The sequence below is a fragment of the Artibeus jamaicensis genome, unplaced genomic scaffold, assembly GCF_021234435.1.
Source record: "Artibeus jamaicensis isolate MK-2021 breed Jamaican fruit bat unplaced genomic scaffold, CSHL_Jam_final contig_463, whole genome shotgun sequence".
NCBI classification, from domain to species: domain Eukaryota; kingdom Metazoa; phylum Chordata; class Mammalia; order Chiroptera; family Phyllostomidae; genus Artibeus; species Artibeus jamaicensis.
The window spans coordinates 2846980-2874678 of NW_026521841.1; the positions used below are offsets into that span (position 1 = coordinate 2846980).

At 42.4% G+C, this 27699-nt stretch overlaps 1 protein-coding gene across 6 annotated transcripts in view; it reads left to right on the plus strand.

The window, feature by feature from the left end:
• Nucleotides 1-866: 866 nt before the first annotated feature.
• Nucleotides 867-27699, plus strand: part of SCTR (secretin receptor) — an 84444-nt gene continuing 57611 nt past the window's right edge. For all 6 annotated transcript variants that reach the window (XM_037146388.2, XM_037146392.2, XM_037146398.2 and 3 more), the window contains exons 1-2: nucleotides 867-1206; nucleotides 16486-16606. In XM_037146388.2, the coding sequence (XP_037002283.2) occupies nucleotides 1138-1206; nucleotides 16486-16606 (190 nt within the window). In that variant the 5' untranslated portion in view covers nucleotides 867-1137. The remainder of the gene's footprint in view (nucleotides 1207-16485; nucleotides 16607-27699) is intronic.

Consider the following 27699-nt stretch of genomic DNA (forward strand, 5'->3'; position numbering starts at 1 on the left):
TCACTGAAGTGCAGTTCCAGGCTCTCCTTTCTGACCTTCTGAGTTTCATGTACCTGAACACCCATTGATCCTTCTCCAGTCTCCGCTGTCCTCTGTCAAACTGGTATAATATCACCTACGGGTTTTGGAGGGGCGGGGATTCAATACACTGATGTATTTAAAGTGCCCCAGGAAAGGTCAAGTAGAGAGACCAGAGGAAAGGGAGTGGTTACCAGTGCAGAGGAGGTAAAATTGGGTGTACAAGAGCCATTTGAGGGTATCTTGTACTGAGCGGCACAGGGCCAGCCTCCAGAACGTCTGTGCACTGGAGACTCAGGTTGAGCAGGCTACTGAGAATATCTGCCTGATGTTTAAATAGCCCCCAGTGAGACCAGGAAGTACGAAGTCTCCCATCTTCAGCACAACCCCAAATACCCAGGTGGACCAGATGACCCTCCTTGGTTCACCTGATCATCAAAGGCTTTCTTGGGTGATGGTATTCATCGTAGTGAAACTTTCTGCAGTGAGCCAGTATAACTTTAATAGTGAAGAAAAATAAAGTGAAAACCTGCCACACTGACTAGATGTAACAGGCATTGACCAAGCAACGGCTATTGCACAGGAACCAGCAAAGCTTTCATCCCCAGGGTGGGTATTATTGTGTCGTTAGGCGTGAGGTTCAAAAAGGCGGCATAGGTTGCCCATCTCCGCGCAGCGAGGTTATGGCAGAGCTGAGAGCCCTTTTATGTAACTGGGGTGCTGTAGCGTCAAGGGCTAAGCCCTCTCCGGGTCTCCTCCACCTGCCCCTCCCCGTCCCGCCCCGCCCCGCCGCCCCTCTTACTCTGCCAAGCCTGCAGGAGCCAGCTCCAGCTCCCCGCACCCTCCGCCGCCTCCTCCTCCCTCATCAGCCCGTGCGCTTGCTCCTGGCTGGTAAAGCTGGGTGGAGAAGGGCAGGCAGCATTGGCGTTCTCATCAGTGAGCGCGACCACCTAGTCCAAGAAGGTGTAGTCTGGGGACGTAGTGGGCTGCGGATCCCAGCCCTCAAGCTCGGTGGCCGCCTGGGGCCCAGGACCCGGGGGTCGCTGAGCTCCGGAGTGGGCTGGGCGGTGCGTTCAGGTGAGAGGCCGTCGGGAGTGTGCAGGGAGCGCCGCGGGCACCATGAACCCCCGTCTGCTGCCGCCTTCGCTGTGGCTGTTGCTGCTGCTCCTCATCGGCGCTGAGCACACTGTGAGTACCGTGCGCCTCCTCGGGCAGGGACCCTCCTTCGGGTCCAGGCGTGATGGGGGTAGCCGGGGACACCCCCATGTCTTCTACTAAAGTGTGAAAACCCTTAATCCCATCCTCCTCATCATTAATCTCTATCGGTTTCAATCCAGAGGGCCCCCTACCCTCAAAATAAACACATGTGCGCCAGGAGAAGGCAGCTCTCAGACGCACCCCTGTGCTCCACCCCGCCCTTTCTGTGGACCCCTGGACTGATCCTCTAAGACACACCTAGGCGGAAATTCTGGAGCTGTCCCTGGAGGTGCCTACTGTGTGCGGGGCACTTTGCTCCCATTATTTTATTGAAACCTCATAACTTCCTTACAAGGCTGATATTATCACCCTCATCTTACCGACAAGGAAGCCGAGAATTGGAAAGACCAAAAAATATTGCCCCCAAAAGACAGTTGGAACCCACATTTGTCTGCCCAAAGCCTTGACATTTTCACACAATCGGGCTGCACATTGGAAAACCTCAGAAGGTCCGCCCGCAGCTTTCGGGTTTGGGATGGGACTGTTTGTAGCTCCCTGCCCCCTCTCCCTTGAGGGATTCGTCTCCCTAATGTCCGCATGCCTGAGGACCCCTGGGAGCAGCTGGTTTCCACAAAACAGGTCCAGGGAGGAGCTGGAAAAGAAAAGAGAAGGCAGCAGAGTCTGTAGTTGAGTTTTCTTTCCCACAGAAACTCCTGGGAATCACAGGCCTCTCCCTGTGGGATTTGTGAGTGGCTGCACCCAGACTGGCTGAATGGAAGGAATGGGGAGGTGGTAAGGGTGGGGAGTGAGGGCTGCAGATTCCAGAACTACCATACTTCTTTCCACTAACATTCCAGACTGGCCCCCAAGGCCTCTGTCCTAAGAAATTCCCCAGGGAAAGCACTTGGGGACCCAATTTTGAGCCTTCCATCTCTGTCCTGGGCAAGTACTTTTTGGTGTCCAATAACCTTGCCCTCTTACAGTACTCCCTTGTTTGATCATAGGACGAACCTCAGCTCCTAGAGCTGATGGGAGTGTTAACAATCAGTAGATGCCCATCATTCCAGCAGGTCCATGATATTCCAGCAGCAGTAGTTTGCAAGAGTGGAATTTGGGGATCTTATCCCCGCCTACCTGATAACCTTCGAGCCTCTTCTCAGTGTTGGTGTTGGAAGGTGCTAGAACAACAGCCCCCACTCAGTTTGAACTCCCAGTGTGGAGAAAAGCCACCTGGGGAACTGGGGACAATTCAGAGCCAAATGTAGCCCAGAGGGATGCTGATATTCAGTGCCCAGGGATGGGAGAGGCAGTAGTTTCCTCTTTGTGACGTCTCGGGTATCTGCAGTAATCCTGGAGTTGTCTGAAGAAATCAAGAGGTTGGAGGTTCAACTTATGTTTTAATCTTAAAGGGACCCCCATGTTATCCAAGAATAAGCAGAGGGGGAAATGAAAGCCTTCGCTTGGTTCAGTGGGCCTTGGAAGGATGCTTCATTATGCTCTGGTTCCCCCATTTTACAGATGAGCAAACTGAGACCATGGAGAGGAGGGACCTGCCCCAAATCTGCAAGTTAGTGGTAAAGCTGGGACTACAACCCAGATCTCTTGATTTCCAACTACCCAGTGCTCTGCCAATTACATCCCTTGTCCTTATATGTCATTTTCATGCACTCACTGGTACTGTCTTCTATTATATTACCAGATAGTTTCCTGTAAGTCTTGGTCTTCTGATTATTTTATAGGCTTATCCTGACCTAAAGTCTCATACTTCTTGGCAGAAAACTCCTTTAACAAATAGGAGTGGAATTGGTCTACTTTGATTCACATTTTGCCATTTCCTATGACATCCCATTTTCCTTCTGCATGACTGAATGGTCAGACATTTGATTTTGAAATTTAAGGATATTCAGACAGTTTTTCGTACATTGGGGTCTCTCCCTTGAATAAGAGCATAGGCACTGTCCTAATGGGAGGTTATTAAGGCCAACTTGCTTGTCGCTACCTCTTTTTCCCTTCCCTTTCTAGACAGGGAGGAGGTACCAAGAGGGACCCTTGCAAGTGGAAACCCAAAAGTGGTGATGGGGACAGTGTTCTGAGATTGCTAAAGGAAACCCTGACCACACCTCCCTTTGCTACCCCCACCCTCGTATGTTTATCTCATGGGGACTTTCACCTGGGACAGTGTTATAATCATTCACCAGCACATCCATCCTCCTCTCTTCCCTGATACCATGTAAGAGGGAGCTCAATGATCATGTGTTGAATGAATGAATGACTAAATGAATGAATGAAAGAAATGATGATGACATCTATAGGGATTGTCTTAAGCTGTGGCAGTTTCATATAGCAACAAGTAATGAAGAATAACATCTTGAAAGCAATCACTACTTACAAAATGTGTCAAGCAGAGGAAAATTAATCATTCAAGGTAGCACTGTTTAATCCAGGACATCTGGCAAACTGCCAATTTGATAATCATAGTGAGTTAAGTGGTGTGTGTGGGACTACTTTTTCCTCAATCACTGTTTCTTAACTTTGAAACTATAGTCTTGGATCTTAAGTCTGAGCTTTCAACAAGGGTTGCCATGAAGAAAGCTATATCCTCCCTTGGCATGGGTTTAACTAATGGGGTGTAGATAATGAGAACAGTGAAGAAAGGGGATTGGATAATTCTTTGTTGTGTGTCCTGTGCATTGTATGGTGTCTGGCAGCATTCCTGGCCTCTACCCAGTAGAAACATATCTCCAAGTTGTGTCAACACAAATGTCTTCAGACATTTCCAAACGTCCTCTAGGAGACAGGGAGGGCAAAATTTTCCCTGGTTGAGAACCATTGCCTTAAAGGTTGTCATGTTTCTGGGGAGATGCATTCATACGGCTAATAATAGGTGTTAATTTCATGTTGGACTCAGGGAAGTGAGGTTGGTGACAGGGAATCTGAGTTGGAGAACAGAAGCAGGTGTACCTCATGAAATCCATTTCCGAACCAGATAAAAAGACTTTTGCGGGCAATGGTATCCTTGATCCTTTTACATCTTTCCTTCCCACTTTTCCCCCTCCTCTATCTATCCCTCCTCAGTTGACAGCTCAGAAACATTTAAACTCCAAGTATAGGATCTGGCACATAGAAGCCTCCAGCACATGGTGGTCCCTGCCTCTTCCTGTAGTGCCTCTGGATCTGGGGACTGACGGGCTCTTTGAGCAGAATTTTAGGAAAGCCTGCAAAAGCCACTTGAGGAGCTGGATATTGATAACTCTTCAAAGAGTCACTGGGATTTTTTGTATACCTGAAAAATCACTTTCTGATTTTCTGAGGAAGTATTGGATTGGAAGTATGTGGATTTCTTTTAAAATTTTTACTATCCCTAAAATTAATGGGATGATGATGATGATAAAGGCTTTCATTATTTCACACTAGACAGTCTGCTAAGTCATTCCCAGCAGCACCTGATTTAATTCTCTCATCAACACTCAGTACCTCCAGGCCAGTGTAGATGAAGACACTGAAGCCATTTGCTCGGGTCACACAGCTGGATGTGGTGGCATGAGGACTGAAATTCTGAACCAGCACATGCATCTGCTCCTATAGAGAGGCCTACTCTGGTTTCCTGTGCCCAAGGTGCTGTCCTAATATTCTCTCCCACACCTCAAAATGACATTACGTTCAGTTTTATCTAACCGTCTTATAAAATACAAAACAAACACTGAAATACACACAGCATTTTATCAAGAGAGACAGAGAGGAGCTTGGGGTTACAAAAGCAAACAAAATGAAGGTAGATACACTTCCCAGACTGCTTAGCAGAGTCCTCTCTGCTTTAGCATCACCTTTTTGCCATTCCCATTGAGCTCCTATCCCTCCTCTTTGTCCTCATTATCCCTACCCCATTGGTACTTCCCATGTCAAAGGAGGGCATAGCTCTCTTCTTAGCACTCCTGTTGAAAGGCCAGACTTAACATTCAGATCAGCCTCCTCCAGTGATCCTTGATTTGGTCCCTGCTTCCTCGCCCTTAGTAAGCTGAGGTTTCACTAAGCTTTCACCACTGACCTTCACTCAGGCTCTGGGACAGTCTGCAGCCCCAGGTAAAACCCACAACACTCAGATCCTATCTACTTACTTACATTACAAACAGAGGACTGCTCAATGTTCATGTGGACTTGAGAGAATAAGAATATTCTGGAACCCACCCAGCTTCATCATTCTGTGTTTGACAGATTCCAAGGGGCATTTGCAGAAGGGACATCCTTGGTTGATTGTCTCCTGTGGTCCCAGCTCATTGTGCTGCCGGGATCCCCAAATTTTCCACAGCCCTCTTCAGAATCCCCACGTGTCCAACATCAGTTCCCTCTCCCCTGGCTCTCAGAGGGTCTCCCTGATGTCTACGTGTCTCTTCAAATTCCTGACCTTACCACCTCCATTTTCATTTGCACCACACTGGTTTGTCTCCCATTTTCTGAGAGTCAAGACTATGGATGAGCTTCCTTTGACCAATATGTTATAGGTGTGTCTAATTTATACCCCACTGTCCTTTTCTTTCATATCTTTCTCAGTCAGCTTGAGCTGCCATAATAAAACACCACCAACTAGGGGGCTGAAACAATAGACATATATTTCTCACATTTTTGGATACTGCAAGTCTGAGATCAAAGAGCAGTGTGGTAGGGTTCTGGTGAGAGCCCCACTCCAGGCTTGCAGATAGCTGCTTTGTCCTCACATGGCCTTTCCTCTGGGTGGGTGCAGAGAGATAAACATTGAGCATTCTGGTGTCTCTTCTTAGAAGGAAACTAATCCTATCAAATCAAGGCCTCGCTTTTATGACCTCATTTGACCTTATTTGCCTCCTTACAGGCCCCATCTCCAAATACAGCCACACTAGGGGTTAGGGCTTCAATATACAAATTTTGGGGAGACACAAACATTCTGTCCATAACACCATCTGAGTGAAATAGAGGCTCTACTCCTGCCCACAGCCAATCCCTGTACCTGTGCTTCTGATTTCTGCCCCACCATTTTTAGTGACTTCTGTCCTGAGAATACACAGTGCAGCCATTGTGTCTAATCTTTACCATCTTCCTCGTGATTGGTTGTTTCCATCAACTGGTCAAGTTGTCCAAGTCTGTCTAACCCAGATGGTAGAGAGCACTCCCTCTGCACTCTGGGCCCTTCTAACCACAGTTCCACCTCTGCTCCCTGATGGCCAGCTTCTTGGAAGTAGTAGCTATGATCCTTGCTCCTATTTCCACTCATTCTTAAGTCTTCTGCAATCTGGCTTCCTCCCCACCAGCCACTGAGATCAGTCTCACTAGTGTTTCATTTTACCACATTCCCTATACACTTTGCAGTCCTGATCCTACCTAGGGTGATCACATAATTTATGAGAGACATGCAACATTATGAATAATGACATTGGGACAGCAGGCATACACATGGACTGTCCTGGGCAAAATGAAACATGGAACTCAGCCTCTTGAAGGCATTCAATGCCAGCACCCTCCTTCCTTTTTTGTTTCCCCTCCCTTGGCTTCTGCCTTTTGCAGTCTCCTTGTTCCCATCCTGCCTCTCCTGCTGTTCCTTAGTTTTCTCAGCCTCTGAAGAGAATTTTCCCAGGTTCTGTCTTTTACACTTGCTCTTACTGTATTATCTTCCTTGGCAACCCCACCATGTCATAAATCCAATCTTCCTTAACCAAAATTATCTTACCCCAACTCCTAGGCCTATGTCTGTTTCTCCTTTCTTGAAACTATCAAGGCACCCAAAGCTGACTCATGGGAACCACCCTCTCCTCATCCCTACACTCAGTGCAACTCCTGTAGAATCTGCCTACTCACTGTCACCTCTAGGTCCTCTTCTTTATGAGCTGTTGCTACTCTGAGCATAATAATTATTCCTCACTTATTGCCTAAATAGCAGAGCCACCTCCTCGGAGTCCTCTGTTGCCACTTTTAGTCCATCATGATCTGGCCACTGCCTTCATCCTACATTCCTATCATTAGCCTCCCTGGACCACCTTGGAGTTGATGAGCTTCAAGGGCAGGAGCTATGTTCCTGTTGCCTTTGCATCCCTAGTGATGAGCAGATTGCTGGGCATATAGTAGATGCCCAATAAAAGTTTGCTAAAATGTTTTGGTTTTAACTGGGTGTAGGATAGTGAGTTCCTCTTCTTATTTCTCACTGTATAAACTAGACTAGCATTTCATTTTTGTTCCTTCTTGAAACTATATCTTGTCTGTCTCAAGTTAGCAAGCAAGTAATTATATTATAAAATGTGATAAGCGAAGTGATGTTGAACTTCTTTACCTTCTTCACAATTTAATAGGATTTTATTATACTTCCTTCCAGACTTTACCTTTTCAGATTTGAGTCTAAAATTGAACTCTAAAATAACCTACAGAACTGTCTTTTGACATCTTTCCTCTTACTTTGGGGTTTCCTTTATTATTCTCTCTCTTTCTCTGCAGACTGGACTTTTCTGTTGCTTTGTTTGGGTTAAAAAATGGCTACCCTATAGCTTTGAAGCTTACATGCTTCAGTAATTAGAGAGATGGATGTTACTCCCAATTCCAATAGCAAATATCCAGGAGAGGGAAGCAGATTGTCTTAAGCTGGGTGAGGTTTTCTCTGTTGGCCTGATCAGTGAGATGGGACCTCACCGCATAAACCAATCTACCTTGCAATGAAGGGGTCTTTTCTGGGATGGGAGAGGAGGGGGTTGTTGGCTAAAAGGCAGAGAAGACATCTCGGAGTATGTCTACCATCCAAGAAAATTCCCCAAAGAAGTGGATGGTGGAAGCAAGTCACAAATCATCAACCAACAGGTGTGAACTTATACTCTATAGCAGGCCAGCCATTACTGGGTGCTGAATCACTGCCTACCAGAGACACTATTAGATGTACAAGATCTCAGAAAGCTTACAACTTAAGTGTCTTCTCTAAAACAAACAAACAAACAATGACAAGAACAACACCCTTGTAAGTTATCTCCTAGCAAAACCAAAACTAAATATGAAATATGGGATTAAAAAATGGACTTTACCCCAAATGACCATGGACACATACTGATTCCATAGTTCTGCAACAAACCAAAGAGAATTTACAGTAGTTTAGAAAATCAAAGGGCTCCTGGGGGCAAGTCCCACAGAAGCCAGTTGGCAGTGTTACCCAGCGTGGTTCTATTCAGAACCTGGGAGTACAACTATGATACATATATACATACACACACATATATATATACATATGTATATATGTATATGTGTATGTGTGTGTGTGGTGAAGGCCTATGAATTTTGTGATCAACGAGAAAAAAAGTCAACTTAAAATTTCAGGAAAAGACAAGATTATATGAAAAATTTTGTGGTCCAAGTGTTTTAAAGACTCTGACATGATTTTAGCAATATTAAAAAAACTTTAGATATAGAGATGGCTTGGACTTGAACTCTGAAACTGAAGAGGAAAATATATGTATGGTTTTTACCAATTTAAATAATAAAGAAAAGCACCATTTAGTAATTTTTTCTGACAATCTCTTTTTTAATTTATGGGAAGTACATATATTTTTATAAAAAGATTTTACTTATTCATTTTTAGAGAGGGGAAGGGAGGGAGAAAGAGAGGGAGAGAAACATCTGTGTGTGGTTGCCTCTCAAGCACCCTCCAGTGGGGACCTGGCCTGCAACCCAGGCATGCGCCCAACTGGGAATCAAACTGGTTACCCTTTGGTTCTCAGTCTGGCACTGAATCCACCAAGTCACACCAGCCAGGGCAGGAGTACATATTTTTAAAGGTACCTAGGGCTTAGGTGCTGTTTTTACTACCAAACAGAACTGCCTTCTTGGTACCAACTACTTTGGTATTTTCTGCTCAAAACAGTTCACTGTAACACCAAATATATGAAATTTAAAATATATATATTTTATTTGTTCATTTTTAGACAGAGGGGAAGGGAGAGAAAAAGAGGTAGAGACACATCAATGTGTAGTTACCTCTTATACACCTTCTACTGGGGACTTGGTCTGCAACCCAGGCATGTACCCTGACTGGGAATTGAACCAACAACCCTTTGGTTCTCAGACCAGTGCTCAATCCACTAAGCTGCAGCAGCCAGGAGTATATGAGATTACTAAGTATATGAGATTTTTTTAATTCACACTGACAACCAATTATTCAACCTTCCAGACATCAGTTCGGTGCCTTACAATTTAATTCAACTGTGACTCTAACTACCTGAAGTTAGCACAGACCCCACAGGTAAGGACCCAGTCCCACGAGACTGCTCCTACTTCAGACACCAATCACAAATCTGGGCCACCTATACTTCTGACCAACTAGCTATAAATTGGGGGTTCCCATGAACCTCCTCAGGGTCATTAATTCACTAGAACAACTCACAGAATTTAGGAAAGCCCTTTACTTATTATTACTGGCTTATTGTAAAACTTACAACTCAGGGACAGCCAAGTAGAAGAGATGCATAGGGCAAGGAAGGGGGCACATGAAGCTCCCATTCCCTTTTCTGGATGTGGCACCCTCCCAGCATGTTGATGTGGTCACCAACCTGGAAGCCCTCCAAACCCTATTGTTCAGGGTGTTTGTTTATGGAGTTTTTATTACATGGCATTACTGACGAAATCATTTCTCATCATTGATTAACTCAGTCTCTGGCCTCTGTCTCCTTTCAAGTAGTTGGAAGAGTGGGGCTGAAAGTTCCAACCTTCTAACCACATGGCTGGTCTTTCTGGTGACTAGCACCCAACCTGAAACTATCTTCAGGCCTCCAGCCACAAGTCATCTTATTAGCACATGAGAAGTCACTCATCACCTATCACTTTGGAGATTCCAAGGGCCTTAGAAGTTCTTGTATCAGGATCTGGGGATTAAGACCAAATATTAAAAGATACTACAGAAACTAAAAAAAAAAAACCAAAGATACTCCTCTCACCCCATTACTCAAGAAATTGCAAGGCTTTTAGGAGCACTATGTCAGGAACCAGGGACAATAACCAAATATATATTTCTCCTTATGTCACATTAGGACATCCAGTTAAAAATGGCAGATTAACCACATGTGTTTATCTGCTCCTCCCCTGGGAGTGTCCTTAAAGTGACAGTAAAGGAATCAAAGAGTTTAAAACCACAAAGTCAAAGAGAACAAGACAAGAGACAAGAAAGCAGAGCTTTCAAGAAATGTTTGAGAAATGGAAAGTGAATGAAGTGGTGGTGGCTGTGTAGGAAAAAGAACAACCTAAATGCCTGCAATGCGTGGAAGGGACTTACATAGATGAGAAGTTGTCTGGTTGGCCTGTAGCACCTCAGAAGGGCCCAGACCAGGGGAGAAACACCCTATAGATGCTGACCATGTGGTCCTTCTTGACCTGATTATTTTACAGTGAAGGTCGCCAGTCAATAGACAGTTCAGGCCCAAAGTGTTTCTGAGGTCCACTTTTGTGCCTCAAGCTTAAACATGACGCTGAGAAAGGCCTTCAACATGGAAGTGAACAAGCAGAAGAAGGGAAACAGACCATGCAGAGAGGAGGAAAAACTTAAAACACAAGACTACAACCAATATCGTGTTCTTCAAAATTTCTTTTAAAAGGGAACCAGGTAGAGGAAGTGTGGAAATGAGGATGCCATGGAAAAGGAATCATCAGAGAATAAGAGAGCCTGTTTGGGAAGTAAATGTATGATGAAAAAACATTTGTTGGAAACTTAGCTGGTGACGTCAAGGAAATATCCCAGAAAGATTACACAGACCAAACAAAGATTAGAGGATTGATCCATGTTGTTTATTATTCAACCTGCATGAATTTAGGAAGGCAGAATAGAGAAGAGGAAAGGAGGAAATAAAATAAATAACAATGTTTTTAAAGTTCCCAGAAATTAAAAGTGCAAATCTTCAGATAGAAATGCCTACTGAAATTCTAATTAATAGATACAAAACAAAACCATTTCATCAAGAAATTTTAACATAACAAAAGACAAACAAAAATTCTAAATATTTCTAGAAAGTAAGCAAATGTCATATACAAAAGATTTGGAGTCAGAAATAAATTTCTTGTCAATAACACAGAAGAGAGAAGGAGAAATGCCTTGAAAATTTGGAAGGAAAATTATTTTCAACTTACTGTTCTCTCAAATCAATAAAAACTTTTTCATTCTTGCAAAGATTAAAAAATTTAACCTCCTATGTACACTTTCTTAAGACATTACTAGAGAATGTGCTTCTGCCAAACAAGGAAGGAAAGGTAGGAAAAATACATGGAATCTAGGAAACAGGCTCCAGCTGGGAGAGTTGGGAAGCAGCTACTCCAAACCATCGCCAGGCAGCAGGCCCAGACTGGAGCAAGAGGGAGAAGGACTGTGGGAGACAGGTCTCCAGAGGAAAAACAAAGAACTGTTGATAGATGTCTAACAGAGGTGTACCCTAGGCTAGGAATCCAACCAGCAACCCTTTGGTTCGCAGGTTGGCACTCAATCCATTGAGTTACGCCAGCCAGAGTCAGGATGGTTGTTATTAACACAAAACAATAACAAGGAGTAGAAGAGAATGTAGAAAAAATTAAACCCTTGTTCACTGTTGGTGAAAATGTAAAATGATGTAGCTGCTGTGGGCAACAGTTCAATGGTTCCTTAAAAAAATAAACATAGGAAAAATAAGTAAACATAGTATCGCCATATGATCCAGCAATTTTATTTCTGGGTGTATACCTAAAAGAATTGGAAATGGGCACTCAAAGAGATATTTGTACACCCATATTTGTAACAGCATTATTCACAATAGCCAACAGGTAGAAAAAACCCAAGTGTCCATAACCAGATGAATGGGTGAAGAAAAAGTGATATATACATGCAATGGAATATTATTGAGCATTACATATGAATGAAATTCTTTTTTTTAAAATATTTTTATTTATTTATTTTTCGAGAGAGGGGAAGGGAAGGAGAAAGAGTGGGAGAGAAACATCAATGTGTGGTTGCCTCTTGTGAGTCCCCTGCTGGGAACTGGCCTGCAACCCAGGCATGTGCCCTGACTGGGAATCGAACCGCGATACTCTGGTTCGCAGGCCCGCGCTCAATCCACTGAGCTACGCCAGCCAGGGCTGAATGAAATTCTTATAGATGCTGCAGCATGAGTGTGAAATAAGCCAGACCCAAAGGAACAAATACTGTATGATTCTACTTAGAACAGGCAAATTCATAGAGTCAGAAAGTAGAAAAGAGGTTGCCAGGGGAGGGGCGAGGGGGAACGGGGATTAGTGGTTAATGGAGACAGTTTCTGCTGGGATGTTGAAAAATTCTGGAGATGGATAGTGATGGTGGTTGTACAACATTGTAAATGTACTCAATGCCACTGAATTGTATTTAAACATGGCAAAAATGGTAAATTTTATGTCATATATATTTTACTGCAAGTTAGAAAAAAGAAGTGCAGGATGAGAAGAAAAAGTTAAACTGTCCTCTGATTATTATTTTACTATAGTCCCAGGGGAAAAACAGCAAGGAAATTGAACTTTTCCTTGGAGATGTGGTTGCCATTCTAGGTGTTCCCTCATTTCTGATCTTGCTCCATTGCTCTAAAGACTTCTTTGTGGAATATCCTCATCCTCCAATCTCCAACAGTGCAAATTGCTACCCAATATGGGAAACTTCACTTCTTATCTATTTATGTTGATGCTGCCCTAAGATCTATTCCCCACCCTGTGTCAGTCAGCTATGCTGCATAACAATCAAAATAATCTCAGTGGTAACAACAACAAATGTTATTTTTCTTTTAGTGTTTGCGAGTGAGCAAGGTTTTGATTAATCATCCATGATATTGATGGTGATACAATCAAAGTAAAGAACATTTCTCTTTCCCAAGGATCTTTCATGGTGCTCTGTTATAGTCACACCCCTTCTGACAGCAACTAATATGTTCCCCACTTCTACAATTATGTCATTTCAAGAATGTTATATAAGTGTAATCATATAGTATGAAACCTTTTGATTGTCAAGAGGGTATAAACCCTGGTCTTTTACCTGATGGAAGGCTGGTTATTGAAACTGAGGTCCCTAAATGGACAACCTTGGTCACATCCCCTAACCATTGCGGGCCTTGCCCTTTCTGTTTCTCTTTATGGGTTATTTTTATTTTTAATTACAATTGACATCCAATATTATTTTATATTAGTTTCAAGTGTATAGCATAGTGGTTAAACATTTATGTAATTTACAGAGGTATTCCTCCCCCATAAGTTTAGTACCCATGTGACACTGTACACAGTTATTACAGTAGCATTAATTATATTCCATATGCTGTACTTTACATTCCCATGACTATTTTGTAACTACCAATTTGTACTTCTTAATCTGTTCACTTTTTTCACCCAGCCCGTAATTTCCCTACCATCTGGAAGCTATGAGTTTGTTCTCAGTATCTATGAGTCTGTTTCTGTTTTGCTTGTTCATTTATTTTGTTCTTTAGATTTTACATATAAATGAAGTCATATGATATTTGTCCTTATTTTTATGATTTATTTTATTCAGCAAAATACCCTCTAGATTCATGTTGTTGCAAGAGTAAGATCTCATTCTTTTTTTTTCTGAGTAATATATCATTGTATATATGTACCACTTTATCCGGTTGTCTGCTAATGTGAACTTGGGTTGCTTTCATATCTTGGTTATTGTAAATATGCTTCATATATATTTTTGAATTACTGTTTTGGATTTCTTCAGATAAATATCCAGAAATGGAATTACTGGGTCATAAGACAGTTCTATTTTTAGTTTTTTGAGGAACCTCTATATTGTTTTCCATAGTGGTTGCACCAATTTGCAACCCATGAACAATGCACGAGGATTCCCTTTATTCCACAGCCTGGCAACACTTGTTGTTTGTTGACTTACTGATGATAGCCATTCTGACAGGTGTGAGGTTTTAATTCTTGTTGTGGTTTTAATGTGCATTTATCTGATGATTAGTGCTTTCTTTTCATGTCTGTTGGTCATCTGTATATCTCTCTTTAGAGAAATGTCTATTCAGGTCCTCTACCCATTTTTAAAAATTGAACTATTTGGGCATTTTTATGTGTGTGTTAAGAAGTATATGTGTTAAGAAGGTCTTTATAAATTTTGGATAATAATCCCTTAACAGGTGTATCATTAGTGTATATCTTGCCCCAATTGGTAGGTTGTTTGCATTTTGTTGATGGTTTCCTTTGCTGTGCAAAAACTTTTTTAGTCTAATGTAATCCCATTTGTTTATGTTTTCTTTTGTTTATCTTGTCCAAGAAGATATATAAGAAAATATTGCTAAAAGCAATGTGTGAGATTTTACTGCTTATGTTTTCTTCTGGGAGTTTTATGGTTTTGAGTGTTACAGTTAAGTCTTTAATTCACTTTGATTTTATTCTTGTATATGGTGTAAGAAGGTGATCTAGTTTTGTTTTTTGCATGTATCTAATTTTCCCAATACCATTTAATGAATAACCTGTATTTACCCTCTTGTATGTTTTTGCCTCCTTTATCAAATATTAATTGACCATATAGGTGTGGTCTTATTTCTGGGCTCTCTGTTCTTTTCCATTGATCTATGTGTCTGTTTTCATGCCAATACCATGTTGTTTTGATGACTATAGTCTTGTAGTATTGTTTGATATCATGTTGTGTGGTACCTCCAACTTTGTTCTTCTTTCTCAAGATTGCTGTGGCTATTTGGGATCTTTTGTGGTTCCATATAAATTTTTGGATTACTTGTTCTAGTTCTGGAAACATACCACTGGTATTTTGATGGGGATTGCATCAAATCTATAAATTGCTTTGGATAGTATAGACATTTTTACCAATGTTACTCTTCCTATCCATGAGCATGGTATATGTTTTCTTTCTTTCTTTCTTTTTAATCATTTTTTATTAATGTTCAAATACAGTTGTCACCATTTACCCACCACCACTTTCCTCCACCCTGCCCACCCCCACCTCCCACCCTCATCCTACCCTTTCAACTTTGTCCATGGGTTCTTTATCCATGTTCCTCGATGACCCTTTCCCTTCTTTTCCCCATTATCTCCCTCCCCCCTCCCTTGTGCTTACTGTCAGTTTGTTCTTAATTTCAGTGTCTCTGGTTATATTTTGTTTGTTTATTTGTTTTCATTTATTTGTAACTTTTTCAATTTTTTCTCAATTGTTATAGTTTTTTGAGTACAGGTCTTTACCTTCTTGGTTAAATTTATTCCTAGGTATTTTATTTTTTGATACAATTGTAAATGGGATTATTTTCTTAATTTCTCTTTCTGATAGTTATTGGTGTATAAAAATGCAGCCAATTTCTTAATATTGATTTTATATGCTGCTACTTTACTTAATTCATTATCAGTTTTAATAGTTTTTTTGTGGAATCTTTAGGGTTCTCTTTATATAGTATCATGTCATCTACAAATAATGACAATTTTACTTCTTCTTTTCCAAATTAGATGCTTTTTATTTCTTTTTCTTGTCTCATTGTTGTGACTAGGACTTCCAGTACTATGTGGAAAAAAAGTGGTGAAAGAGGACATCCTTGTCTTGATCCTGTTCTTAAGGGAAACACTTTTAGCTCTTCACCATTGAGTATGTGAATTTGTCATATATGGCCTTTATTAAGTTGCAGTATGTTCCTTCTATTTCCACTTTGCTGAGTTTTATAGGGTTATTTTGAGAGTTAAATAAGTCAATGTGTGTGAAAGGAATTTGTAATATTATAATCCTATACTTGGTAGAAAGTAAAGTAGGAGTTCAATTTAGTACTCTGTTCAGTTGTTCATTCATTTATGCATTCACATTTTTTTAAAGTCTCAGGTACAAATGAAAGAATGGACTAATGTTTTGGAAATTGACTCTGGGAAGCCAGGACTATGTGCCAGTCTTTCCTCAGCTCTCCTTTTCAACTCCTCCCTGCAGCCACTATTGGTTTTATATACACCAATAAGCTTTTGAAACATGAGAAACAAATACAATTGGAGTGGAATACATTAAGTGCTACAGACTAATAGTGAGGTGCCCATAAAGCAAATGGCTTGTTGGATTTGGAAGCCTTGGTAAACTTAAGGGTAAGATTTGCAAGTGGACAAGCTGAAGATTGTTGTTCTGAACTCCCTCCTAAAAATGGCTGCTTGTACCTCGCTAAGAATTGTGAGCAGGTGCTTTGCCTTCCTGAATTTGAATCTCCATTGTGTAGCCCCATTCTGCTCACAGTAAGTCCTTATGTGGTAGAATCAACTTAGTTGCAGTGATGAGCATTCTTGGTTTTGGATTTGCAGGTTGGAGCCCTCCCTCGACTATGTGATGTGGTACGAGTGCTGAGGGAGGAACAAGACCAGTGCCTGCAGGAACTCTCCAAAGAGAGGACAGGAGACCTAGACGTGGTTCAGCCAGCCCCAGGTACGTAGCCCACCTTTGTCCAGTTGTGACATGGATCGTGTCCACTCCTACTGTGTCAGGGGAAGCTTGTCCTCTAGACCAGGGTGAGGATGTAGGGGGCTGGAATAGCTGTGTTCATTCAGACAATCAGCTGGAGGGAAAGATCTAGAGTGATTCCGGGGATCCGTCTACACATACCTAAAAAGCCAGAGCATCCCCATTCTTTCTTTCTCTGGGCTTGTGCACATAGCCAAGGTTTTCGTACCATTTGTTTCTGCATGATAACTTCACCAAGGTAAGAGTTTGGGAAGAATTACTTGTCAAGGCAATGCGCCTCTCATCTATTCACTCACCTCCAATGCTAGTTTGATGAGTGAGGTAGTTAGAACAGCAGCGTGGAGCCAGAAAAACCATGGTCACTGGCTGTGTGACCATCAACAAATTATTTAACCTTCTGAGCCTCAGTTTTCTGGTTTATAAAGTGGTTGTCTACTTTAGAATTATAATACATGAGATAACACACGTTAAATACAGGTGTTTTTTAATACTATTAATTTAAACATTAATTATTATTACTAATCAAGACTTGAAACATTATTAATTTGATACTTAAATGTTAATTTCATTTTCAGCCCCTTAACTTAGCCTCTTTGTTTTCCCACATCTAAGGGCCAGGAGGGGTTGCATTAAGAAAAAAATCCAGCCCTGGCTGGTGTAGCTCAGTGGTTTGAGTGTGGGCCTGCAAACCAAAAGGTCGCTGGTTCGATTCCCAGTCAGGGCACATGCCTGGGTTGCAGGCCAGGTCCTCAGTACGGGGCTATACAAGAGGCAACCAACCACACATTGATGTTGCACTCCCTCTCCTTCTCTCTCCCTCTCTGTCTATAAAAATAAATAAAAATATCTTAGAAGAAAAAATCCATACAGGTATTCAAATAAATGCTTGTATGTGTGTGTTCACAGTAACACTAGCTAAAGTAGCCAAGAGGTGGAAACAACCCAAGTGTCTGTCAGTTGATGAATGGGTAAACAAAATCCATTGGATATGTGTACATCCAATGGAATACTGTTCAGTTTTTTAAAAAAAATTATTATTATTATTATATTATAGTTGTCCCAATTTTTCCCCCTTGCCTTTCTCCACACAGCCCACCACCCACTCCCACAGTCAATCCCCATACTGTTGTCCCTGGCCATGGGTCATTCATATGTGTTCTTTGACTAGTCTCTTCCCCTGCTTTTTACCTTTATCCCCCTCCCCTCTCCCTTCTGGTTGTTGTCAGTTTGTTCCATGTTTCCATGCTTCTGGTTCTATTTTCTCATTAGTTTATTTTGTTCATTAGATTCCTCTTACAGATGAGATCATATAGTATTTGTCTTTCACCAATTGGCTTATTTCACTTGGCATAAAATTCTCCAGTTTTACCTATGCTGTTGCAAAAGGTAGGAGTTCTTTCTTTCTTCTGCATAGTATTCCATTGTGTAAACATACCAGTTTTTTATCCATTCATTTACTGATGGGCACTTAGGCTGTTTCCAGCACTTGGCTATTGTAAATAATGCTGCTATGAACATAGGGGTGCTTAAATCTTTTGAATCAGAGGTTTGGGATTCTTAGGGTATAAACCCAGCAGTGGAATTGCTGGGTCAAAAGGCAGTTCCATTTTTATTTTATTTTTTAATATATTTTATTGATTATGCCATTATAGTTCTATTTCCCCCTTCACTCCTCTCCACCCTGCACACTCCTCCCCCACCATTCCCCTCCTTTAGTTTATGACCACATGTCTCAAGTTCTTTAGATTCTATATTTCCCATACTATTATTGCCCTCCCCCTATTTTCTACCTACCATCTATGCTACTTATTTTCTGTACCTTCTCCCCCCTTCTCCTTCTCCCACTCCCCTGTTGCTAACCCTCTATGGAATCTTCATTTCTATGGTTCTGCTCCTGATCTAGCTGTCCTCTTAGTTTGTTGTTATTTTAGGTGTGGTTCTTAGTAACTGTGAGTTTGCTGTCCTTCCACTGTTCATATTTTTTATCTTCTTTTTCTTAGGTAAGTCCCTTTAACATTTCATACAGTAAGGGCTTGATGATGATGAACTTCTTGAATTTGATCTTATCTGAGAAGCACTTTATCTGTCCTTCCATTCTAAATGAAAGCTTTGCTGGATAGATCAATCTTGGTTGTAGGTCTTTGGTTTTCATGACTTGAAATACTTCTTTCCAGCCCCTTCTTGCCTGTAAGGTCTCTTTTGAGAAATCAGCTGACAGTCTGATGGGAACTCCTTTGTAGGTGACTATCTCCTTATCTCTTGCTGCTTCTAGGATTCTCTCTTTCATTTTAATCTTGGGTAATGTAATTATGATGTGCCTTGGTGTGTTCCTTCTTGGGTCCAACTTCTTTGGGACCCTCTGAGCTTCCTGGATTTCCTGAAAGTCTATTTCCTTTGCCAGATTGGGGAAATTCTCCTTTATTATTTGTTCAAATAAGTTTTCCACTGGTGGCTGTTCCTCTTCCCCTTCTGGTACCCCTATAATTCAGATGTTGGAATGTTTAAAGATGTCCTGGAGGTTCCTAAGCCTCTCCTCATTTTTTTTTGAATTCTTATTTCTTCATCCTTTTCTGTTTGTTCATTTTTTTCTTCCTTCTGGTCCACTCCCTTGATTTGAGTCCCAGTTTCCTTTCCATCACTATTGGTTTCCTGTGCATTTCCCTTCATTTCAATTAGTTTAGCCTTCATATATTCCTCTAATTTGTGACTAAAATCAACCAGTTCTGTGAGCATCCTGATCACCAGTGTTTTGAACTGTGCATCTGAAAGTTTGGCTATTTCTTTGTTGCTTAGATTTATCGGCTCTGGGGCTCTGAGTTGTTCTTGAGCCATGTTTTGATCTGTTCGTGCCTGTTACATATGAGGAGCGGAGCCTTAGTTGTTCACCATGGCAGGGCCAACCAGGTCGCTGGTCTGTGACACTGTATGTGGGGGTGGGTCAGAGAGAGGCCACCCAGGTCGCTGATTTGTGATGCTGTATGTGGGGGCAGAGTCAGAGAGGGACAATGGCGGTCCCCTCTGCCACTTTCTGTGACTGGAGCCTGCACGGTCTGTCTCATCACTGGCTTATATGCGCTCAAATGTGTGACTGTGGTCAGCCCTCAATGGGTCCACCTGCTACTTCTCATCTGGGATCTGCCCACGGCTGCCGGTGCGCCTGCGTTGTGCGCCTGGGTTGCATGCCCCGGTTGGTCAGGTGGATCTTTCCTGCCCAACCCTGCTCTGCTGCTGGCTCTCCCCCTCTTACTGATTTGGCTGAAGGGTTTGTTGTTGTCAGACTTCTGTGTAGTTCAATTTTGTGTGGTTTGGCTGCATTTTTGTTGCTAAAACTTTGTTGTTTTTGAACTTGGTTGTGTGAGAAGGTGCTGTGCTTCCACCTACACCTCCATCTTGGCAGAAGTCCTCGGCAGTTCCATTTTTAGTTTTCTGAGGAAATTCCATACTGTTTTCTCACAGTCATTTAGTGTAACAAAAGCACGTAACATAAAATTTACAATCTTATTTATTACTAAGTGTACAGCGCAATAGCGCTAAGTGCATTCATTCACTTTGATATCAACAAAGTGAAATCAACCTTCAAAACTCTCTTTATCTTGCATAGTTAGAACCCTACACCCATTCAACAACAACTCCCTTTCCCCTTCTGTTATCCCTTAGAAACCATCATTCTACTTTCTGTTTCTGTGAATTGGACTGTTCTATGTACTTCACATAACTGGAATCATATAGTATTTGTCTTTTTGTGATTGGCTTATTTATCAAAATGTTCTTAAACTTCATTAATATTATAGCATGTAAATGAATTTCCTTCCTTTTAAAAATATATTTTATTGATTATGCTTTTACAGTTGTCCCACTTTTCCCCTTTATTCCCATCCAGCCTGTACCCCCCACCCACCATCATTCCCTCACCATATCATGTCCATGGGTTATACACATAAGTTCTTGGGCTTCTACATTTCATATACTATTCTTAAACTCTCCCTATCTGTTTTATGCCTACCATTTAGGCTTCTTATTCCCTGTACCTTTTCCCCCATTCTCCCTGCTCACCTTCCCTACTGATAACCCTCCCTGTGATCTCTATTTCTGTGAATCTGTTCCTGTTCTAGTTATTTGCTCAGTTCGGTTTTTTTTGTTTTTGTTTTTTTAGGTTTGGTTGTTGATAGTTGTGAGTTTGTTCTCATTTTACTGTTCATATTTTTGATCTTCTTTTTCTTAGATAAATCTCTTTAACATTTCATAGAATAAGGTCTCGGTCATGATGAACTCCTTAAACTTTACTTTATCTGGAGTTCCACTCTAAATGATAACTTTGCTGAGTAGAGTAATCTTGGATGTAGGTCCTTGCCTTTCATGACTTTGAATAGTCCCTTCTTGCCTGTCAGGTCTCTTTTGAGAAACGAGCTGATAGTCTGTGGGCATTCCTTTGTAGGTAACTATCTCTTCTCTTGCTGCTTTTAAGATTTTCTCCTTCTCTTTAATCTTGGCTAATGTAATTATGATGTGCCTCGGTATGTGCTTCCTTGGGTCCAACTTCTTTGGGACTCTCGGAGCTTCCTGGACTTCCTGGAAGTCTATTTCCTCTGCCAGATTAGGATGGTTCTCTTTCATTATGTTTTCAAATAAATTTTCAATTTCTTGCTGTTGTTCTTCTCCTTCTGGCACCCCTATGATTTGGATGTTGGAACGTTTATAATTGTCCCAGAGGTTGCTAAGCCTCTCCTCATTTTTTTGAATTGTTTCTTCATTCTGTTCTGGTTGAATGTTTATTTCTTCCTTTTGTTCCAAACTGTTGATTTGAATCCCAGTTTCCTTTTCTTCACTGTTGGTTCCCTGTACATTTTCCTTTATTTCACTTTTCATAGCCTTCATTTTTTCCTCCATTTTGCATCATTTCTGTGAGCATCCTGATTACCAGTGTTTTGAACTGTGCATCTGATAAGTTGGCTATCTCTTCATCACTTAGTTGCATTTGTTCTGGAGCTTTGTCTGTTCTTTCATTTGGGCCATGTTTTTGTTTGTTTGTTTGTCTCAGTGCACCTGTTATGTAGTAAGGGGCAGAGCCTTAGGTATTCTCCAGGGGGAGGGGCATCCACGTTGCTACATTGCGGCGTTATATGTGGGGGAGGGGTCCAAGAGGAAACAATGCCCCTTGCTCAGCTCTTGGTTGGCTTTCAGTAACTTCCTCCTCTACCCACAAGCAAATTGGGCCCCTCTGGTGCTAATTCCTAGGTGGATGGGAGTGTGTATGTTCTAGGACCCTGTGGGTCTCTCCAGTAAATTCTCCTATGAGGCTGGGACTTTCTCCTGCTGTCTCAACCCCAACAGGTTTTTTCAGTTAGAGGTTTTGAGGCTTTGTTTTCCCCCATTGGGACCCTGGGTTGTGTGGTCTGTCTTGATCCCCAGTTGTTCCTCCTGGTTCATCTGCATGCAAATATGGGACTACCAGTTGCTGTCTCACCCTCACTGGTCCTCCAGCTACTGCCTTACCAGGAGTCCTCTCTGCCCCAGCTGCCCATCTCTGCCCTTCCTACTAGTCTGGATGAATATTTCTTCTTTAACTCCTTGGTTGTCAGGCTTCCATACAGTTTGATTTCCTGGCAGTTCTGGTTGTTTTTTGTTTTTAGATTTGTTGATGTCTTTCCTTTGGTTGTGTGCAGAGGCAAAGTCTATCTATGCCTCCATCTTGGCCAGAAGTCCAGAATTGCCTTCCTTTTTAAGACTGAATAATACTCCATATTTTGTTTGTCCATTCATTCCTTGAAGGACACTTGTATTGCTTCTTCCTTATAACAGTTGTGAATAATGTTGCTATGAACATGGGTGTGGAAATGCCTCTTGTAAGTCCCTGATTTGAGTTTTTGGGGGTATTTACCAAAAAGTAGAATTGCTGGAATCATTTCATAATTCTATTTTTAATTTTTTGAGGAATAGTCATACTGTTTTTCATAGTGGATGCACCATTTTACATTCTCACCAACAGTACACAGATGTTCGAATTTCTCCAGATCTTTACCAACACCTGTTTTTGTCTCTCTCTCTCTTTTTTTTTGATAGTGGTCATCCAAATGGGTGCAATGTGGTGATGTCTCATTGAGGCTTTGTTGTGAATTTCCTTAATTGATGTTGAGCATTTTTTATGTGCTGTTGGTAATTTGCATGACTTCTTTGAATAAATGTGTATTCAAGCTCTTTGCCCATTTTTAAATAAGGTTGTTTAGGTTTTTTGTTGAGTTGTGAGAGTTCTTTATATATTCCAGATATAGACCCTTTATTAGGTACCTGATTTACAAATAATTTCTCATATTCTGTAAATTGCCTTTTCACTATATTGAGTGTGTTTTTGATGCACAGAAGTTTTTAAGTTTGATATAGTCCAGTGTATTTGTTTCTACCTTCATTGTCTGTTGTTTTCATGGTGTCATGTCCAAGAAATCATTGTCATATCCAAGCTCATTAAGATTTCCCTCTGTGTTTTCTTCTAATAATTTTGTGGGTTTAGCTCTTACATTTAAGTTCTTTGCCCATTTTTTAAATGTTTTTTTCACTCCTCACCAGGGGATATGTTTGTTGATTTTAGAGAAAGAGGAAGGTGGGGAGGGAGTGGGGAGAGAGAAAGAGAGAGAAAGAAACATCAGTGTGAGAGAGAAACGTCAATTGGTTGCCTTCCATACACACCCTGACCAGGGACTGAATTCACAGCCTAGGTATGTGCCCTGACCTGGAATCCAACCTACAACATTTTGATGTATGGGACAATGTTCTAGCAAACTTACTGACCTGGCTAGGGCCTTGGTGTGTTTTGTGTTAATTTTTGTGTATGATGTAAGGTAAGGGTCCAAATTCATTCTTTCGTGTGTGGATATCTAGTTTTCCTAGCAATATTGGTTGAAAGCCTATACTTTCCCATTTAGTAGCCTAGGCAAACCTGTCAAAATTCATTTGGCCATATATATGAGTGTTTATTTCTGGGCTCTGTATTCTGTTCCATTGGTCTACATGTCTGCCTTTATGCCAGTACTACACTATTTTAATTACTGTAGCTTTGTAGTAAGTTTTGAAATCAGTAAGTCAGTAAGATCCCAATTTTGCTATTTTTTCCCAAGATTGTTTTGGCTATTCCAGGTCCCTTGAAATTCCATTAAAATTGTAGGATGGAGTTTCCTATTTCTGCAAATAATGTTAAATAAATACTAAATAAATAAATATTAAGTGAAATATTTTCATCACTGGGTTTTTGATAGATTACTATATCCATTTATTGCTTTGGGTAGTATTGACATCTCTACCAGTATTAAGTCATCAAATCCATAAGCACAGGGTGTCTTTCCATTTATTGTGTCTTTAATCTCCTTCAGTAACATTTTGTAGTTTTCACATTGGTTGGTTTATGACGAATTTCCTTGGGGGTGAGATGGGAAACGGTGGGTTTCAGTAGGATCCACAAGTGTTCAACCTCAACAACAACAGGAGGAAGGGGTGAAAGGAGACCAGGTTAGATGTGTGCAGTTGAGACTTCAGGGCAGGTCAGGGCAAGGGACTCTTCTGTCCAGGAGACAATGAGACTGTGGTTGCATCAGGTGAGGGTGTTTGGATGTTGCAGTGGGCTTTAGCCAATTCACCCATCTGTTGTCTGAGGGAAAGGGACAGGAGACTTCCTCCCATAGCTCAATCCTTTCCTTCCTCTCTACTCCTGGAATCTGTTTGTGAGCAGCCAGACCACGGTCTTATGGTGCTCACTGGGGGCACCACTGAGCCAAAGCCTCCTGATTTTCCAGACCTTCCTAGAACCCTCCAATTCCCTGGAACAGCCGACAGCGAGGCACCAAGGCCAGCCTTGGGTGCAGCAGAGCTGGCAGCTGCCCTCTATGTGCATGTCCTCAGGATAAATGCCTAAAATTCCAATGACAGTGCATGGGGCTTTCATTCAGTCCTGAGAGATAAGGCCTAGAATTCCAAGCATTTGGGAGAGATGATGGTGAACATAGTTCACACTAAGAGGTAAGGGACATTTACGTTAAAAATTATCATCTGAAGTGTATAAAATGTCCCTTTGCTCTCCAGTGTTTCCAGCATGAAGTCTAGCTTCTTGCCCACCAGACAAGGTCAGGCCTCCAAACCAAGCATTTCTACTTGGCACAACCAAATTGCTTATGATTTCCCAACTATGTCAGTTTCTCTCATGCCTCTGGGCCTTTGCACATGCTGATCCCTCTGCTATACTATACTCTCTTCTTCACTCTGCCAAGCACTCTCCCTTTCAATGTCTAGCAGGAATGATTTCCTGAATGCCCGTAGCTCCATTGGTGTAACTGGCCACCCTGACTTCGACAGGGTGTTTCTCCGACAGGGTGTTTCTCAGTTTCCTCTTGACACCTCTGCACTGCACTATTAGAGATGTGCTTGCTGGCCTGTCCCTGCCTCCACCTGAGCAGGAACTGTGTCACTCTCCTCTTCTTCCCCAGGGCATGGCACAGGGCCTGCAAGACTTAGTACTCTGTGTGTGTTTGTTGATTGACTTACTGAGTGAATGAGTCAGAGCAGATTCTTGACTGGGAGTAGGGAAAGAGGAGAAAACAAAAGAGAACCGGCCCCAGGGAAAGATTGGGAGATGAAGTAGAGCCTTTGGGGGTGCAAGGCTCCCATGGAGATATGGTTGGTCCCCAGCTTGCCTCACTTGTCAAAATGTAGCTGAAATGAACAGTGCAGCCCATGTCACCCATGGAGGAATGCTCACCAGAGCCTGACCTGGGGCAGAAAGGCAAGCCCCTTATTTTCCTAAGTCCTCCTGGAAAGGCTCTGCCTACCCCACTCAGGCCCCAAGTGACCCCATTGGCTGAGGTCTCCTGCCTGACCTTCTGGGTTCCCTGATGTTCCTGTTGGGCTCCATCAGTACAAGGGGAGCTTTGCTTCTGCAAGCCCAGGAGAAAGTGGTGTGGGCTGTTAGGCCATGGATAGTCCGAATCTGGTGAAATGAGCTTAGGGGACGAAATCTCAGCACTGCTACTTTCTCTCTGCTGTCTTGGGTGAGAGACTTCACCCCTCTGCTCCTCAACTCGTCAATTTTAACACTTGATCTTAGCCAAAAGGCCGAGAAACAATCAACTTGCCAATTTTAAAATGAGGACAATAATCTTATGAACTCATGAGGCTATTGAGAATATGTGAAGGCAAGGTATCTCTGATGGCCTCTCTGCCCTAGCTCCTTGGTGCAGACCAGTTGACCTCTTCCATGGATGGGTGGGGTCCATTTGGGCCCCTGGGAGGCTTCTCTCCTGTGAACCACTTGCCTAGTTACCCTATGGATGCCTCACATTGACAGTCCTTGAGAAAATTGTAAGCGTACTGGTGCCCCGGTGGACTGAGTTGGAACAGGTCTGGTGATTTGTTTTCCCTAAGGCTCCCACATGGTCCTAATTGTTCATCCAGGACTGGGAAAGTTCCTGGGACTCCTGTACTGGTTCTGGCTCTAACTTCGTAGGGAGATGTGGGTAAGGCCCTGACCACAACCCTCTCTTTGGGACTTCACTCTCCCCATGTGAGGAAAGGGCTATGCTGGATTTGTAATATTTGAGACTGTTTGGCAAGGCTGGGGCAGTGGGTGAGAGGGTGGCCAGGCTGGCCCCATCCTGCACATATGGCTCAGGCCACTTGGATCTGCTTTGCATGTTGGCCTTCTGCAGTTTTCGTATAGGAAAGGGGTCTGTTGCTTTGAAAATCTGTTTTCGAAGCCCCCTCGGGATCTTTGAAAAGCCCCTGAGGCAGAGGACATCTGAGGATGGCCTGCTGGGAAATCCTTCAGGCCTGCTCTGCTGAGAGATCAGTAAGCAGAGCCAAAGGTCCAGCGTGGCCTTTAGAACGGATGTGGTAGATAAGGGGAAAATCCCCTCGAACCCTGAAAAGACAGGGGAAATGACAAAGGGGCAGAACCATTGGAGGTGGGCAAGCCCATTATGTCCACAGCAGAATCAAGCTGCTAGCAGGGCTGAGGCCAAGGCCACCCAGATGTGGGTGGGCCCAGCCCTGTAACCCAGGCCCTGCTGGCCTCTGCAGCTCCTGAAGTCCCGGGCCACCAATGCCCACAGCCCACAGGACCTCCATCCCCAACAGGGATCCTGACACCCAAGGTGGGGAAGGGGTGGCGGGACTCTCTGTTGAGGGCACAGGGTTAATGGTTAAACTGCCCGGCCCTCCCTGGGGAGGAGGTTAATGTTTGAACACAGGACGAATCACAGGAAATGCCACTCACAGAACTGTCACCAAGCCCAGCACATTTATCACAAATAAAAAATTAACTCTTCAGCTATTCTGGGTTACATGGCCAAGGCCTTCCCAGCATTCTGTGGTAATGTTCCAGGGTCACCCTCATAGCTGCGCGGCCTGCTCTACCAGGCTATTTATTGCTGTTTACAGAAGCTGATACCCCCTCAGAGCTGCCTGGTGGAAGATCTTTGGCTCTCCTTAGGGTAGAATGTTCCACAGAGATGGTGTGGGGGCCAGGAAAATGTGGGCTTGGCAGGCAGACAGACTTGGGCATGTAGGCTATTGTCACGTAGAGGCTGTGTGACCTTGAGCAAGACACTGTTCCTCTCTGGGCCTTAGTGTCCCTCACCTTTTTTCCTTGTCTCTGCCACCAGCTGGCTGCCTACTCACAAAGAACATGGGTAGGAAGGAATGGCTGGCTGGTTTGTGTGGCGTCAATTTTCTCCAATGAAATGAAATTCATGTAAATTTAGAGTGAGCAATTTAATGGCATTTAGTTAATTGTCAATTATGTTAAACACAGTATGTTTCATATTTAATTTTTACATGTGATTACCTGGTATTTAATTTTTTCATTTTATTAAGATTCAAACAATCTTTATTTGTGGCCAAATGTCATTTTCTACATTGTTTCTAAAAAAACAATTATTATTTAAATGTTGATATCAATTGTATACTTGCAAGTATTATTATGTTTTTCTATTAACTGAGAGGATCTGTTAGAACATCACATTCTGGAGGATTAACATACTTGTATAATTGTGTCAATATTCTGTATATGTTCTGATGTG